Source organism: Periophthalmus magnuspinnatus, chromosome 17 (genome assembly GCF_009829125.3).
Source record: "Periophthalmus magnuspinnatus isolate fPerMag1 chromosome 17, fPerMag1.2.pri, whole genome shotgun sequence".
NCBI lineage: Eukaryota > Metazoa > Chordata > Actinopteri > Gobiiformes > Gobiidae > Periophthalmus > Periophthalmus magnuspinnatus.
In genome coordinates, this window is record NC_047142.1 from 9,817,560 (window position 1) to 9,835,455 (window position 17,896).

General features: G+C 40.5%; 1 protein-coding gene across 4 annotated transcripts in view; it reads left to right on the forward strand.

Moving 5' to 3' along the window:
- The first annotated feature begins 260 nt into the window (after positions 1-260).
- LOC117385112 (disco-interacting protein 2 homolog C) overlaps positions 261-17,896 on the forward strand; it is a 153,288-nt gene continuing 135,652 nt past the window's right edge. For all 4 annotated transcript variants that reach the window (XM_055228303.1, XM_055228304.1, XM_033982381.2 and 1 more), the window contains exon 1: positions 261-459. In XM_055228303.1, coding sequence (XP_055084278.1) covers positions 381-459 — 79 coding nt within the window. In that variant the 5' untranslated portion in view covers positions 261-380. The remainder of the gene's footprint in view (positions 460-17,896) is intronic.

Genomic DNA, 17,896 nt, shown 5'->3' on the forward strand with positions numbered 1-17,896 from the left:
GAAGGTTTGTGGCTGAAATACCCGTTCGCATTGTTGTTATTGTTGTTTCATTGGGCAAGACACCACATCACCCTCCTTACCTTTTAGTCAGACAACAGTAGTACTATTACTGTGGATCAGATGTTACTGCTCCAGTTCAAACTGCACATGATTATTTCAGTGACATAAGGTTTACTTGTCATTTCTCGCTCTTATTGTGAAAATCCCCGCTCGCTGCGCTTCCTGCGCGCTCGTGCCGCGTGTTGACAGCGCTGACAGTTGGAGCAGCGCGGCTCCACTCTCAGTCTGAGTCTGGACACTCTTCTCTCTGTGGATATTTGGGATTAAGCGGAGCCTCGTGGAGTGAAAACCCCGGAGAAGGAGGCGTTTTTACCGGCGGAATGGCGGACCGGGACTCGGTGGCTCTTCCCTCTGAGGTCCGGGCCCGGCTGGCCGAGCTGGAGCTGGAGTTATCCGAAGGTGAGTGCACGCGGGGCGGCTGTGGCCGCGGGAGAGGCGAAGTTCACGTTTGTGAGCGAGATCCCGGGAGATGTGTCCGCGCTCTGTCTGCTGTCTCTGTCTGCTGTCTCTGTCTGCTGTGTCTCTGTCTGCTGGGCTCGGGTTTGGAGCATGCAGTCTAGTCAAGATGTTTTAGAAAAGTCAACATGAAGATGGGACTGAACTCTGCTGGAGTGTGCTCATGGAGTGAGCTGATGGAGTGTGCTCATGGAGTGAGCTGCTGGAGTGTGCTCATGGAGTGAGCTCATGGAGTGAGCTGCTGGAGTGAGCTGATGGAGTGTGCTCATGGAGTGAGCTGCTGGAGTGAGCTGATGGAGTGTGCTCATGGAGTGAGCTCATGGAGTGAGCTGCTGGAGTGAGCTGATGGAGTGTGCTCATGGAGTGAGCTGCTGGAGTGAGCTGATGGAGTGTGCTCATGGAGTGTGCTCATGGAGTGAGCTGCTGGAGTGAGCTGATGGAGTGTGCTCATGGAGTGTGCTCATGGAGTGAGCTGCTGGAGTGTGCTCATGGAGTGAGCTGATGGAGTGAGCTCATGGAGTGTGCTCATGGAGTGAGCTGCTGGAGTGTGCTCATGGAGTGAGCTGATGGAGTGAGCTCATGGAGTGAGCTGATGGAGTGAGCTGCTGGAGTGTGCTCATGGAGTGAGCTGCTGGAGTGTGCTCATGGAGTGAGCTGATGGAGTGTGCTCATGGAGTGTGCTCATGGAGTGTGCTCATGGAGTGTGCTCATGGAGTGAGCTGATGGAGTGAGCTGATGGAGTGAGCTGATGGAGTGCACACTCAGGGGACTGACATATTTACAGTATTGTCATTTCGTAGTGCTCAGCGCTCTTTTCCACATAAACATCATCAGGCTGCAGAACTCTCTTGCCTCAGTCCAGTCTTCATGGAGCACACCTCAGTGTGCGGGTGGTGTCAGGAGGCTTTAGGAGGTGCACTGTTGAAGGTCTGTTTGTGTCTTCACTGTAGGCTCATGTCGAGACCATGTTATGAGGGACTTATTCCATTTGTTTGTATTCTATTACTTTGTTATGAACTCCAAACTACACCATTTCACCGCTGAACTATTTGGGGAGGGTAACATGACTTATGGCAATAATTTGAGGACTTCAGGGACCGGCCTCCTGCTGGTGCCCAGAGTCAGGACTAAACATGGGGAGTCAGCATTTAAGTTTTATGCAGCTAAAACTTGGAACAGTCTTCCTGAAGATGTGAGACAGGCCTCTACTTTGACAATGTTTAAATCCAGGCTCAAAACGGTTCTGTTTATCTGTGCATACGACTGAAAGGTTTCTATTCTGCACTCTTCTCTTTTAATGTTAATTTTATGATGATTATTTGTGATTATTTATGTTTTGATTTGTGTGATTTTAATGTCTTTCTTATTCTGTAAAGCACTTTGAATTACCTTGTGTACGAATTGTGCTGTACAAATAAACTTGCCTTGCCTTTATTGTAAGATTAAAGATTACCTTGTGTATTTCTCAACATGTATGTAGAGATAGACCATAATCTACAGGGTTGCCAGGTTAAATAGGACATAAGAAGACCCCATGGAGACTAGATGTTTTGGTCTTTTTCAGTAGACCAGGCCTAAGTACAGCTTTTGTGATAATTACAGCATTTTTTAGATTTTGTTGAGATACATTTGATCATCCTATAACTTACTAGATATTTTACACCTGTGCCTTGTATCCAAAATGGATATTTTTAGTTCAGTTTAAACCCAGACTTAACCAAACTCAACTCTGAATAACTCAAGTTTTGCACGGCTAAACTGACTTAACTCAGACTGATCCAGATACTGCAGCTCCTGGACCACACCCACTGACGCAGGTAGAAACAGTGATACTGAAATGTTTCTAACCTGGAGAAGCAGAACTACAGCAGGACTAAACCAGGACTAAACCAGGACTAAACCAGGACTAAACCAGGACTAAACCAGGTCTGAGCCAGGACTAAACCAGGACTAAACCAGGTCTGAACCACGACTAAACTAGGACTAAACCAGGACTAAACCAGGTTTGAGACAGGACTAAACCAGGACTAAACCAGGACTAAACCAGGACTAAACCAGGACTAAACCAGGACTAAACCAGGACTAAACCAGGTCTGAGCCAGGACTAAACCAGGACTAAACCAGGTCTGAACCAGGACTAAACTAGGACTAAACCAGGACCAAACCAGGTTTGAGACAGGACTAAAACAGGACTAAACCAGGTTTGAGACAGGACTAAACTAGGACTAAACCAGGTTTGAGCAAGGACTAAACAAAGGACTAAACCAGGACTAAACCAGGTTTGAGCCAGGACTAAACCAGGTTTGAGCAAGGACTATACCAGGACTAAACCAGGTTTGAGCCAGGACTAAACCAGGACTAAACCAGGACTAAACCAGGACTAAACCAGGACTAAACCAGGACTAAACCAGGTTTGAGCCAGGACTAAACCAGGACTAAACCAGGTTTGAGCCAGGACTAAACCAGGACTAAACCAGGACTAAACCAGGTTTGAGCCAGGACTAAACCAGGACTAAACCAGGACTAAACTAGGACTAAACCAGGTTTAAGGCAGGACTAAACCAGGGCTAAATCAGATCTCTCTTAAAACTCCAATATCCTTTTTGTACTTTTCATCACTATGTTATATTTTGGTGGAAAGCCCCCTCCTGTATCCTGCGTGCTGATTGGCTGGCACTAGTCACATGACAATCCACATAAAGCTCCCATTTTAAAACACAGCTCACTGATAGCATCTAAAGACTATTGATTTCCACATTAGCCATCCACTCGCCTGTGAACTCAAACTATACAGCTGGAATTTAATTACTACTACAAATGTGTACAGTATTTGAGGAATGGTAATACAACTTTTTGGGTGCTGGACATATTACTAGTAAACCCATAGTGGACTTTAAAGTATTACAAAACATTTATTGAATAGAGGCATGGATCAGCTTGCTCCTACGACTACGACTTATTGCTACTGTGTACTATATAAGAACTAATACAAATACAAGTAATACTTTATCCACAAGTAAAAGTACACAGCAAGTTTGGGGTAGAAATGACTACTGCTACATATACTACAAAACAGCCGCCATATTTATACTACCAATACTTTAATATTAACCACTTAATACTTGAATCATTTGTCCTACCATTACAACTTCTAATACTTAACTTACGAGTTCTTTTCACCTCTACTACTACTAAAGATTACATGTACTCATTCTTCTACTGTTTTTGCTTTGAACTTTGCATTGCAACACTGGAATTTCACCACTGTGGGAGAAATAAAGATTTATCTTAACAGACTCAGATATTGCTACTTCAAAATATTAAAGGTACAGTGTGTAACTTTATAAAGGTGTCACGTTACCTGTGTGATTCCGTGGAAAGTTAAATCCATACTCCATGAAAATAGATGAGTTTTATGCCATACTGTGGAATATTCTAGCCAAAGGAACAACATCTCCATGGTAACAAGCAGGAGGAGGCTCTCTTCCAAGCCAAGTAAGAGTCAGGTTTGTGGAGATGCAAGCCTGCTCATTGTAAGGACACTTGTTTATGTTTTGTTTATATCAAAATGGAAAAAAATAACTTAGATTTTTGCTAAAAAAAGTTGCGTACTGTGGCTTTAAGTAGATGTAAAACTTGTTGAAAGGCTTTGAGACTATAAAGAATGCAACTTATACCAGTTTTCACTCCTACTACTACTACTACTGCTACTATTGCTACTACTACTGCTACTGTTACTACTGCTACTACTACTGTTGCTACTACTGCTACTTCTGCTACTACTGCTAGTGCTAGTATTTGAAATGTGTCCATGTGTTTGCTGGTCTCTGTGGTGGTGCCACTCTGCTCAGTGTTGTGGATCTGTCTGTGTCTTTATTGCAGGAGCTGCATATGTTGATCCCACAGTCCGGTTTCACATTTCAGGTTTTTGGACTTGGAGTTTCCCAGCCTTCCCCTGCACCTCCGCCTTGTATGGAGAAAGAGAGGGAGAGGGAGGAAAAGAGGGAGAGGAGAAGGAGAGGAGAAGAGAGGGGGAGAAGAAAGAGAGGGAGAGGAGGAGAGAGGGAAAGAGAGAGGAGAGAGAGGAAGTGATTTTACCAGCTGACTGCAAACATACACACGGTTGCTCCACTACTCCAGCTAGGTTCAAACCAGGAGAAGTATAAGCTGCTGGTTCAATCCCCGCACACCAAAACTGCATACTGTCGCTGTGCTCTTGGGCAAGACTGAGTACAGAGAATGAAATATATCATATATCAAGTTGCTGGTTCAATCCCTGATACCAGAAATGCATATTGTTGTTGTGTTATTGGGCACATACAATGAAATGTATTGTTTAAAAGGTTGCTGGTTCAATCGCTGATACAAGAACTGCAGACTGTTGTTATGCTCTTGGGCGAGACCGGGTGCATAGAATGAAAGCTAAAGTTGCTGGTTCAATGTCTGATACCAGAATTGCATAGTACTGTTGCGCTCTTGAGCGAGATTGAGTACAGAAAATTAAGTTAAATGTATATTAAGTCACTGGTTCAATCCCTGATATCACAATTAGATACCGTTGCTGTGCTCTTGAGCAAGACTGAGTATAGAAAATAAAATGTACTGTTGCTGGTTTATTAACACCAACATGTGCGTATTGTTGTTCTCATTGGCAGGACATCTCCATATTACCTGTAGTACTGTGTGAGTGTAATATGGTGATGGTTATGTAGACCAATATATCCATCATTATCAATAGTTTTATAGATTTGTACACCTAATATATTTATGCAAATTTCTGGTTAGTCTAAATGCTGAAAAAATAGTATATGACTCTTTTCAGTTTAAATATTCATGGATGCAACATGCAAGTCTGAAATCTAAACTGCTAATACAAGAATCCCATGCATTTCAGAACATATTTGTAGAGGTTTAAACCAGCAGGTGAGCAGTTTATTTTGACATATAGCACACGAGGTTTTGTTGCGTAGAAAGGTATGACTTGGACCCTTCAAACTGTGATTTCCTTTTGATCTCGTTCATGCAGCTCTATATGTCTCGTCAGTCTTCTCTAATATTCCTATACATCTTATTCTCCTCTCTGCCGCTAAAATCGGGGTCACATGGCCGGCTGCATTATTTACATTACTCAAAGACATCATGCACGCACACACACACACACACACACCCCCACACACACACACACACTTAAACACTTAAACACACTGAGAAGTACCATGGCACTCCTGACCCAGATCCTCCATTTACACTTTATATATGACCCCTCACTATAACCCCTCCCCCTGACTGTATACACATCACACAGGGCTTTGAAGGATACTTTTTTTTTTTGTTTGGTAAATATAATCAGGATTTTTTTATTTATTTAATTTATTATGTGTGTATTTATTATTATTATTATTATTATTATTATTATTATTATTATTATTATTATTTTATTTTTTTGTTTTTTTTGTTTTTTTGGGCAGCCATTTTGTTACAACTATGCAACTTTACCCTGACCCCATTGTTTTAAATATATATCTTAAAGCCACTGTACCTGATTTGCAGACAATAAAAGCGTATTATAATTAGAAGCAACAGCACACAGCGGTCTCATTTTGACCCTGTTAGCTGCTTACGTGGACTAATTTAACTTGAAAGGCTTAAGCTATAATTACAAGATAAATATAACACGCCAAAAACCAGACCATATTACATAGGTGCAGCCTTCGCCAGTCACCGTTCAAAATATAACAAATGCCCTTCAGGATAAAGTGTTTTGTAAATTTCCGAGGCCTTCAGAGCATTTCAGGTTTGTTTAGCTGTTTTCTTCTTGCTGCAGTGTTCCCGTGACAGAGTGTCCTTACCTAACCTGGTTTAGTATTTGGCTCCTCCCCTTCACCCCCTCTTCCTCTCCTGCCTCCCCTCCATCTCTATCACCCTAAACGACCCACACCAGAATGTCTACTACTACTTTTTCTTGTATGGATTTAGTGTTGAACTGAGAGGAGATAGAACGTTATTGATTACCCATACGCTGGGTGTTTGTATGTGAGGCGTTTAAACTGTTTAGGGTCGTCAGAAGTATCGGAAATCATGTACTAACTAGATGTTCATTTGAGCAGATATTGATACTAAAAAATGAACAGAAATGAACTTTTCCTGAATAGAATGATGATGATTTAGAATGATCTTGAGCTGTATCAGAACAAGTATAAGACACATAGACTACGGTAGTATACACCCATGGACCACTATGGAACCTACTGGACGACTGAGGGATTACACAGATATAAGGCCACATGGGAATATAAAAGAAAGTACTACTATTTAATGCTGAAAATCACATTACATTGTCTTAAAAATGTGTGTTTTTATTATCATCGTGGTATCGTAATCAGTATTGAGTATCGAGTCTGTTCCTTAGTCTTGAAATCGAGTTTGAAATTTTTGTATCGTAACATTATCATGAAGTGGAGCAGATGGAGAGGCTGTGGAGGCTGATGCTTCTGCTGCTGCGTGAAGACGGAGTGGAGGAGGGTGGATGGATGTAGCTGAAACTTCAGTATGATGGAGGGGAGAGAAAGTGCGTATTAATGACGTGAAAGGTGATTGGTTGAAATGCAAAGGCAGGCTATGCGATTGGATGATAGCAACTTAAACCTATTATGCAATGTTTTTAAACTTTTAAAGCCACAGTATGTAACTTTTTAGCCATAAAATAGACATGAGCATGTTTTTTTTTTAGGAAGCTTTGATTGCACTGAAAAATGTAGCAAATCGTTTCTATGTAGTATGATTTTAACTAATCATACCAGTGACATGCCACCTCCAGAAAGTTACATACTGTACCTATAAACCAAAGTTTTTTGTAAAGATTTATGACCAAAAAATATTCCACCAAAAACTCACTCCAGCATCTATTTAATTATAAAGGACTAAATAAAAGACTGACTGTATGACGTAAGCAGGTGGAGTACTTGTTTTATATTCAACCTGATTGAACCGTGCACAGGTGTTTGTTGATAAGGACTGTCATTATTGATAGGGACTGGTCGCCATGGAAACCAGCACTTCCTGTTGTTAGCCGCAACCAGGGTGGCACGGGTTGCCGGGAGACGGCAGGAGGCGTGGTTCGACCTTTGGACCTTCCACGTTAATGGTGGATAGAGACAGTACAGGAGCTAAGTGACTAATCCTGGAAAGGCTGAATATTCCTGTAGCTGCTGTTATTTTGCTCTAGTGTGACTAACATTTCAAACTGGATTTCCATGCTAAGGCCATGCTCTCTTCTTTTTACGCAGCAGCTAGCAGGTTAGCACTGTCCATTTATATATATAAACAGTTTATGGATATATTGCAAGACGCTGTACTCATTTTTTTCCCCCATTTGAGCAAAAGTTTTGTCTTGCCCCAGTACAAGCAGCTCTTGAAGTCAAAATAAGTCCTCTGTGTTGCCTACTGTCTGCATCATTCTAAAAACATTTTATTGTCTGATAATCAGGAAGTGCATAGTTAGCATTCTAGTTGTTGCTAACTTTTCCGTGAAGACAAAACTCTGTTCGTTTTTCCTTCATTTCACTAAATAAAAAATGCTGCCATCTATTTTTATCTGTCATTTAGACAAGTTTGATCCCATGTTTACAGTACGGCTGCTAGGCAACAGAACTGGAAATACCTCTGCGTATGTCACATCTGCTGCCCATGCCCAACCAGGAAGTAAAAATATAAACTTTTATTATGATTCTGTGTATTATAAAAACTAGTTAAAGCCAAAGTTACATCTGTCAACTGGACAAACTTTGGCTTTTACTATGGATCAGACCTGGACGACCGAGGGATTACTCAGACATTATAAAACTAGACAAAACTAGCCAAGATGTTTAGCCAAATCTTAAATATAATTGTGTTAACTGAGTTTTGGTGAAAAAGTTCTCTAACCTGTCTTTAAACTTTAAACTAGGACTCATACTATTGACTATAACTTATATTAATATGTAGAAATCGTCTTAAAGGTACACTATGTAACTTTACTGGCACATGATTCACAGTATGGCATTAACTATTAACTAGCTAAGAATTTAACGCTACCAGGCCAAGTTACAGGTCTGATCTGTGGAGTGGCAAGCCCACTCAGAGTAAAAAAATAATACATGTTTTACAAGACATTTTTGAGCAATAAAAACACCTCTACGTGAATAAAAAGTTAAAGACGTTCAGCACTCTACTACGGAACATTTCATTCATAACATCTCTGTGAAAGCATCCCCTCCACCATAAAAGTTACATAATACACCTTTAATTTAGTGTCATGTTCATATCTTGTCTACCCCAACAAGACAAAAGCACTTAACTTTCTCTACTTCTCTCTCTCTCCAAAGCAAACTTCATTTCTATTGTTTTTCCTCCATCTTTACTGTAGTTTTGGCACGATACTAACCTTTCAAACTCGACTAGACTCGATACTCAATACCGATTCCAATACCACAATACCAGTCTGTGTGGTTCAGCTCAAGATCATTCAGGAAACGTTAATTTCTGTCCTGCGTATGTGACTTTTTTTATTATCGATACCTGCTCAAATGAGTATCTATTTTCTGATTTTGAGTACTTCAGACAGCCGTACTCGCTTGTCGGTTTGCTCTCATTTATCTTTCCACTCCGTCATGCGTTTAAGAGCCAAGCTTACAATGCAACAGATTGTATTGTCCTTCCCGTGTGAAGCCCGCTGCTGCCGCCTGCATGCTCCTGGAAGAGGTGATGTCATTGTTTAGAGAGGGGAGGGGGGAGTGTGTGCGACGGGCCAGTGTGATTTTCCCTTCTTTTTCTGTTTTTTTATTTTCTTTTTTTCTTTTTTTTTGGACTTGCGAACAGGTTGCATCATCAGAACGCTCCAGCAGCCGTCTGCGTTTGAAGCTGGGTCTCATAGGGAGTAGTAGTTGGATTGAGTTTGTTTATAAGTCAAATGTTATGCAGTGGTACTCATTCAGGTTATTTCAAATATACGTTTTGTTATTTTTACTTGCTTCTGGTGAAATATTTGGCTGTTCGGGTGTTCATCATGCACATATTATTGCATTTTTCTCTTCATTTTGTCTTCGTTTCATTCACACATGTTTGAGTGACTCTTTATTATTAGTCTGTTACATCTCCAAAGCTCAAAATGCTCTTTTCCACCTTGTGATGTCATCAAGTAGTATTTTTTAAGTTTACAGCTACCTTTTATCTTTAGTTCAGTAGAGATTGGCTATTCCAGCACTAAAATAATCCAAAGGATTCTAGTGAAATTGTATGGAGGTTAAAAACACAGTGGAACACTTCCTGTATTACCCCATGATGACATCACAAGGGGGAACAGAGTGTTTTCAGCCTAAATATGCAGAGTTTGTGTGTTAAACATGTGAATGAAACAAAACACAACTCCAGGTCTGTTTGTGATGAGGAAACAACATTATAACATAGATCAGAAAACTGCGTAATACGGGCTCTTTAAAGATGAACTTTTGTATAAGAGCCACCTGCTTGCCTCCATGGAGAATGTTCCACAGTATGGTATTAAACTTATATATGTAATCATTTTGGAGGTGAGCAGGTCAAGTTAGAGGTGAGATCTGTGGAGAGGTGACCCTGTATGTTGTTATGGCCAGTAAAAATACCTATAATTGAATAAACGCTAGTCACTGTAGTAAATGCCATACCGTGGAACATTCCAGAGTTTGGGTTGAGATTAATTTAGCTGTGTTTTGCAGTCATTTTTGTCCAATTTCTGAAGTCCTTTCTGGCTAGTCTATTTAGCTGCATTATTGTATACATGTATTCTTCATCCTCACTGAGTTACTTCAAATTATACTTCATTTATTTCTATCTAGTAGTTGACTGACGAACCTAACCACTATCAGGCCCTTCCTTGTTGCTTGTATTACATATTGTTTTTGTGTCCCGGGGCTAGACGCTTCACCTCTCTCGTCTGCCTGCTTGGATGAAGTGCTGTCGTTCTTGTTTTGAGATTTGCTTATCTAAACCGAATGCCACTACACCTGTTCACTCATAAACACAACCACATCAAAACCAGATTGTGAGCCTATAATTTTACAGTTTGTTTAGTGTATCGGCGTCTTTGCACAGCGCGAGCAGGTGTCCAGGGAGCGCAGGAGGGAAAAGCCCTTCTCTACCTGCTCCTGGTGTAGTCTCCGCAGTCACGGGCTCTTTGTACAGTGCTGCTTGTTCAGTACACACACCTGCCCAACTTACACAGCTGGAGGTACAATGTAAGACCTGCATATAGCTTGAGACACTATGTACTTGCGCTGTTACTGTAAAAGTTACTGCAATCACTGAACCTGCGTTGCCAGTGTCTTAACCTGCAGATAGAGGGCACGTACACGTTCTCATTATCAGTATATAGACTCTAGACCACATGTGTCAAACTCAAGGCCCGGGGGCCAAATGTGGCCCTCCACATCATTTTATGTGGCCCTTGACAGGGTAAATTAAAAGGTATGATGGTCTTAAAATGTCATATTATCAGGAGATACACAGTTACACAGCCATATCTTTACATCTAGGCAAATGCATACGCAATATTTGTAACTTGAATAAGCCATAAATACAGAAACAGTTAATTAAAAAGTTTAAAAAGTAGTTAGATTTATTTTACATCTGGCCCTTTGAGGGCAGCCATTTTGCTGATGTGGCCCTCGGTGAAAATGTGTTTGACACCTCTGCTCTAGACTGTATAAAGAAGTGGTAATCCAGACGGTCTTCCTGTTTATTTTTGGATTTCACAGAATGACGACAAATTCAGATTTCTCTAAAGTGAATCTCAGTTTTCAAGTTGATCTCCAATGGATTTTTTTTTTCTTTTCAGGGTCCCCAGCCTTTCACTTTCCCTTAGAACACTTTGTTTTAGTGTCTGTCATCCTGGGAGTCAGAGTGCTCTTAAATGGGTTATTAGGAGCGCAGCTATCAGCCTCGTGAAGTTAACAGATCAATGCTTGGATAGTGCGTTCACGGGCTGACAACTGAGAAAGAAAAAAATACATATAATCGGCAGCTCCACAGGTAAATTTTAGGTTTACTTGCCTGACAGAATTGTAGCTTTTATCATTATTACTACTATCCAATAAAAATAGTTTTGTTGTACTTTTCTCTTAGCCTCCATATCTTGTTGCACTTGTCTCAACCCTTGTACAGCATAGCCTTATAAAAGGGTTATCTCTGTTGTACTGACAGTTAAACCAGTATCTTTAAGTCTGGAGCTTACCCAACACAAACTCAAGACAACATAACTCGAATCGCGCCAATCCAAGCAAATCGCCTACATAGAAAATCTGTTTGTTCAGAGCTAATCCAGGAGCACCCAGTCTCACTTGTTGACTTTGAGTGCGCTACACAGTTTTGGCTGTGATCCAGGGTGAGGGAGGGAGAGAGGGAGGCATAGGGAGAAGGAAAGAGAGAGAAAGAGAGGGGGAGAGTGGTGGAGCGCGCAGTGCAGCAGATGCTCTGGTTTACATATGAACTGTATGGAAATCAGCTTGGGAAAAATAGTGCTCCGTGTGTCCTGAGGGTGTGTGTAAGACTTATTGTTGCTGTAAGAGTATTTGACAAAGTGTGTTTTTAGTTTACTCACCATTTGCAAACCACAACTGAGAAAAGGGATAGTTTTTGGTACATTACACAAGTATAAGACTGACACATATTGTTAATATTAAAAAGACTCACAAACTTTTTACAGGCTCTTGGATCTATAGTGCATTGTCTTGTGGCAGCACTACGGTAAAGGTAAACTACATAGAGCACAGTGGTGGAACGTAATGAAGTAAAAGTAGTCAAGTACTGTGCTTAAGTATTTTTATGATTGTTTAAGACCTGCTAAAAAGGCTGAAGGTTTATTTTAAAATGTTCATAGTCTGAGCAAACAAAATATACAGATAAAAACAGCTAGAAAAAAACTATAGATCAAATTGTTTCTTTTGAACAAAATACAGCACAAATCTTCATCAATATCACTACATTTGAAGCTTTAACAAAGTCCTCAAAATACTTCTACTCTTTAAGTTATTTTTAAACGTGTATTATGATTTACGTAGATTTTTTCATGTGATACTTTTATTTATTTTTTTGCTCCTGTCTCTGCGCTTTAACTTAAGTAACAAAACTGAGTACTTCTTCCACCACTGATATCCCATGATTCTCAGTCCATTCAACAGAAAGAAATATTGAATGCGCTCTCATTTCTCTCGTGAATATTACATAAGTTTCATAAAAGGCTTGGCCCAACATTTACGAATAGAAATTATGTCACAGTTCTACAATACAAATGCTTATAATTGTGTGAATTTCAAGGGGGACCTGGAATGGAGCATGTGTGATCCTTTGTGGAGCGTGTGTGCCCATCATAACAAGTATTTTCTGACAATAAAAACACCTGTAAATGAATACAGGCAAGAGAGACAAGTTCATGTCATACTGTGGAACATCCCAGGCAACGTAATAACAGCTTCATGAAACAAGTAGCCAGTTTAAAATGCAGTATAAACACTAAAGCCTGTCTAACTTTGCACAATGAAGTTAACATTTCACAACAGCACGACAATTCAAATCTCAAAGACAATGGCTGGACAGGAGAAGTGATCAGGAGCGATTAGCCTGGAGGAGAGCGCCGGCCAAAATCTGCTCCACAAACCCAGATCTGCTTTCTGATTGGACGCATTCCCAATGGATTAATCCGCCCGGTGACATCAGTGGCTACGTCTGATTGGATAATACTTCGACACAAACTGTTTGCCGCAAGAGCACTCCAGGTGAAAGTAGACAGAACAACAGGTGGCTAATGTACTACAAATCTGTACTCTTAACTGCTACTCCTGCTGTTATTGAGGTAGTAGTGAGAGTACCTCAAACTGTTAGTTCATATAAAGTATTTGGTCACAATAGAAACCAAAAATGCCCACCCAGCGCTAGTTCTAAAAGTAAAATTTGTATTATTTTATTTCATAGGCCTACTCCTTTTAAGAAGTCAGTTTGAACATTATCACAATCAGAAGTGTAGTAAAAACACTGACTAAAGCGTAATAAAAACTGGTGTTGTACTGTTTCAATTACTTGTGACCCTGTGCTCATTGGGCTAATATAATTTTTTACATTTATATCCTGAATAAAAGTTAGCGACGACAGAAATGTGCACCATGTGATCAGTTTGGACCAATCAGAGCGATGCAGCTAGAGCGGTTCTAGGCTAAATCTTAACTCTAACTTTTAGGTTCTTCAAGGATTTAAAACATTTAAAAGTTTATGCTGTGAAAATAGAGAAGAATCCCTACAAGAAAGACCAGACACAGAATTACCCAAACATATGCAAATGAAGAAAGCTCCAGGTGTGTTTTTGATGCACAAACAACATAACAACATGAGGGTTTTTGGGTTTTTTCTGCATTACACAGCCCCTTTAGCCAGTTTGAGTAACAGGTGTTTTGTGGTGAATGTGCTGAGTTAGGAGCAGACAGGGCAGGGACAGGTTAATCCTCTGTTCAGGATGTCCGGGATTGAGTTCAGATGCCTAAGGGCCTTGTGTATGTGTGTTTGGGAGTCCACACTCTCACCCCTGTTACAATATGTCAGCAATACGGAAGCTGCAATGTGACAAAAAGATTAGTGAATATAAAAAAATGCTGATAGGGCTATGACCATTATCACCATCTGTTTGATCCCGACTGCACAGGTAGGCCTACTTTACTTCACTGGACACTATGGCTAGTCTTTTTACATAGCTAGCCAAATAGGGTTGCATGGCACAGTTATGGTCGTGGTAATGCGTTGGTGTATGTTTGTAATAAAATACATCTCTGGGTTGGCTTTAAGCTGTAAAATTATGTTAAAGGTGAATCTGTGTTTGGACAGGGATCTAGCTAATGATATGTAGCTTACTTTGAATAAGTGGCTAGTTAGCGAAAAGAACATGATTTTATTTGGGACTGCCTAATTATTATTACGTAGTATCATGATGTAGTTGTAGTAGTAGTTGTTGTCATCATAGTATAATAAAATTGGACAGTGACGGAGGACTGACTATGGAATAGCACCCTCTGCCTGTCAGATCCTCTGTCTAACGCAGTTTAAGACTAGACTGAAACCCACCTCTTCTCCCTGGCATTTAATACCAGCTAGACAGGATATATTGGTGTTTTATTGTACTTTTCCTATGTACATCTATCTGTGTATTTGTTTTTTGCTGACTTTTATGTGAAGGACTTTGGGCAGCTGAAGTAGTTAAATATATATTGAAATATACGTTCTTCTTTCTACAATATTCTCGAAAAAAGTTATAAGATGAAGCTATGTTCGTCGTCCAGGTCTGATCCAAAGTACTAAAGATGAAACTACGAAGCTGCTTTTTTCTTTCTATTCAAAGTAGGTCATTGCGGAATGAGCGGGTACAATTTGTCCCAACATTTACTACTTTTGTGTCATAGCCATTTTGTTTTCAATATAAAGTTCCCATAACAGTCAATCCACAGCAGCACCTCTCACCAGGCTCTGCTCCTCATTAGAAATAACTGGGCCTTGTTACATAAGTCCAATGGCACGTCTGGTATACGTTTAGCACAACTCACTCTCGCGTACTTTCATCGTATGCCTGGACAGTATGAGCACAGTGGTATGAAGATGGGAACAGAGTGAGACCTCCTGTTTTTCACCGGATCTGTGTAACGGGACACTCGTCGTAATATGGCACAAATGTCTGACTCTTGATTATACAATGAGTGGGAGGGAGATATTTGAGATCTTAAACGAGTCACTGAAGACTATGGTTTCCATCTTGGCCTAAAGGGGAGGCATTAGTCAGGGCTCTGCTAATGGGTGTCAGTCATTATCTATTGTCAGTTTGTGCAATGGCAGTACAGTTATGGAACAAATATGAAAAGTAAAATCATCATAAGAACAGTTTTTTCATGTGACCACTCCCAAAAACATCTGGATACACCATGTAGATGAGTAGATTAGTTAACAAATGTAAAATTCTGGTGTCTGTGTACAAAATGTTGTAGCTATCTCTATTAAAGAAGCACATTTTTATTTTTTTACATTATTGATACTGATGCAGAATCTATTGAAGTAGCCCTTTTAAGCATGGGACGAACATGGTCGCACGAATAGCACGGCCAAAATAATTGCGATTAACAATTATAACACGATAATGATTAGTGTCTGACAGCTTAATTTTAATGTTTTGAATAGGTTCCATGTTTAAACAACTTTTATATAATTGTACTTTGCTTTCAGTGAAAACAACTAAGATCTAGTGGAGAACATTAAGGATGAGCAGGCCCGTCGACAGAAATTTGAGGGCCTGGGGTAAGAAACCTCACATGGGCCCCCCTCTACCATAAATGAATAGGAAGAGAGTCCAATTCTGGGCCTCTAAGACCCGGGTCAAGGGACAACAGACCCTTGTGTCGCCCCTGTCGACTCCTTGGTGGATAAGTGGCTTGATATTCTGGTAATACACTGGAGATTATGTTTGTTTGGAGAAGAAGATAAGTTTATTTACCATCAGTACAGTCAGACCTAAACCCTCAAGTCATTGTGCTAGTATAGTCCATTTTAGTCTAGTCCAGTCCACTCTAGCTATGTTTCCGTTGTAGGGAGTATTATACCTGCACAGCACAGAGATGCAGTTTCTCTAGCAGGTATCTGAATGGTACTTTATTTGGGACCTATTGTATATACCTATGTATTCATCAGTATCTGGACCAGGGAAGCTTTTGAAATTGGGTGTTTCTATCATTAACTGGGGCTACCAAGTTAAACTGTTCTTCAGTACTTTAATTTTCTGATATTGGCAATACTTTTACATTCTTTCTTTGTTTGGTTGTTGCTTCTTTGGTACCGTAGCCCTTTTATTTCTTAGCCCTATTGACGTTTTGAAATGATTGGATCTCGATGGAATTCAAATGACATTAATTGCACAGCCGTACTATACAGCAGCTGATCCCTGTCTTATGGCCCGTTTCCCACAGCGTGTCCTTATAGGGAGTGGAGCCCTCGTGTAGATGCCATGCCTGTGTTATTGTGTTGCTCGTGCTTCCTGGCAACAGCGACACATGCGGCCCAACCGTGGCTCAGCGGTGACCCAGATCCAAAGCCAGGCCCGATCCCTGGAGGGCACAAATCCCCGCCAGCACGGTCTGACCCGAGCCAACCTGGGCAGGCCGGGGACAATGGGAGCCTCTCAGACAGAGCAGTGTCCATTGTGACCAACGCACTCGGGCTTTTCCGGCGTGGGAGTAGACTTGGAGGTTGCTCAATTGTGCAAGTGATGGGTAAAAACTCTCGAAAACAATGGCATCTCAGTTGATCTGGTTGGACTAAAGGCTCGATGCATTGTCCAGTTTACATGATTTTTGTGGTAGGGCTGCACGAATTTGGAAAAAAGTGCATGTTTTTACTGACTAGTGTTGTGATTTTTATAAACTCCAGATGCATTAACAGGAAAGACTGAAATTATCTGATAAACTAATGGAACAATCCCATGCTTTACAGAACATGTTTGCAGAGGTCTAAACAACAAGATCTTTTCTATCTCAGCACAGGATATTTTATTATTTGTTTAGTTAAAGGGCCCAAATTACTCTATTTTCTCTATAATGTTGTTTCCTCATCACAAACAGACCTCGAGTCGTGTTTTGTTTCATTCACACGTTTAACTCACAAACCCTGCATATTTAAGTTGAATTCTTCTCTCAAATAGAAAACATACTGTTCTACCTTGTGATGTCATAGACCTAGAAACTGTAAACAACAGGTCTTTTAGTTTCAGTGTAGTTAGCTCCTCCCTTCACATAGATATAAGGCAGTGTCCAATGGGAATCTGACCAGAACTGAAGAAGTGTTCACTCCCACAACTTTTGACAGTTGACAGATTAGAATTTTTCTCCACTGTGGTTTGTAAACTCCCTGCACCTTCACTAGATTCATGTGAATAAATTTAGCTCTGGAATTAACAATCTCCACGGGACAAAAGATCAAAGGTAACTGTTAACTTGAAAACTACTGCTTGATGACATCACAAAGTGGAACAGCATTTTGAGCTTTGGAGATGTAGACAGATAATAAAGTGTTAATCAAATGTGCGTAAATGGAACAAAACACAACTCAAGGTATGTTTTTGAGGAGGTAACAGCATTATAACATGGTTTAAAGCTCACAAGAGTCAATATTGAGTAACATGGGACTTTTAAGGATATTTGGAAACATTTAAATGTGTAATATCGTCCATTTTTTATGTCCTCTACACTCGAGAAAACCTGTCGGCAGCATGGGAAACCGTAGAGCCTCACCCATGACCCATCTCCAAATCTCAAAGGCTTGGCTGTGAGGTAGAAACACTAGCCTCTCA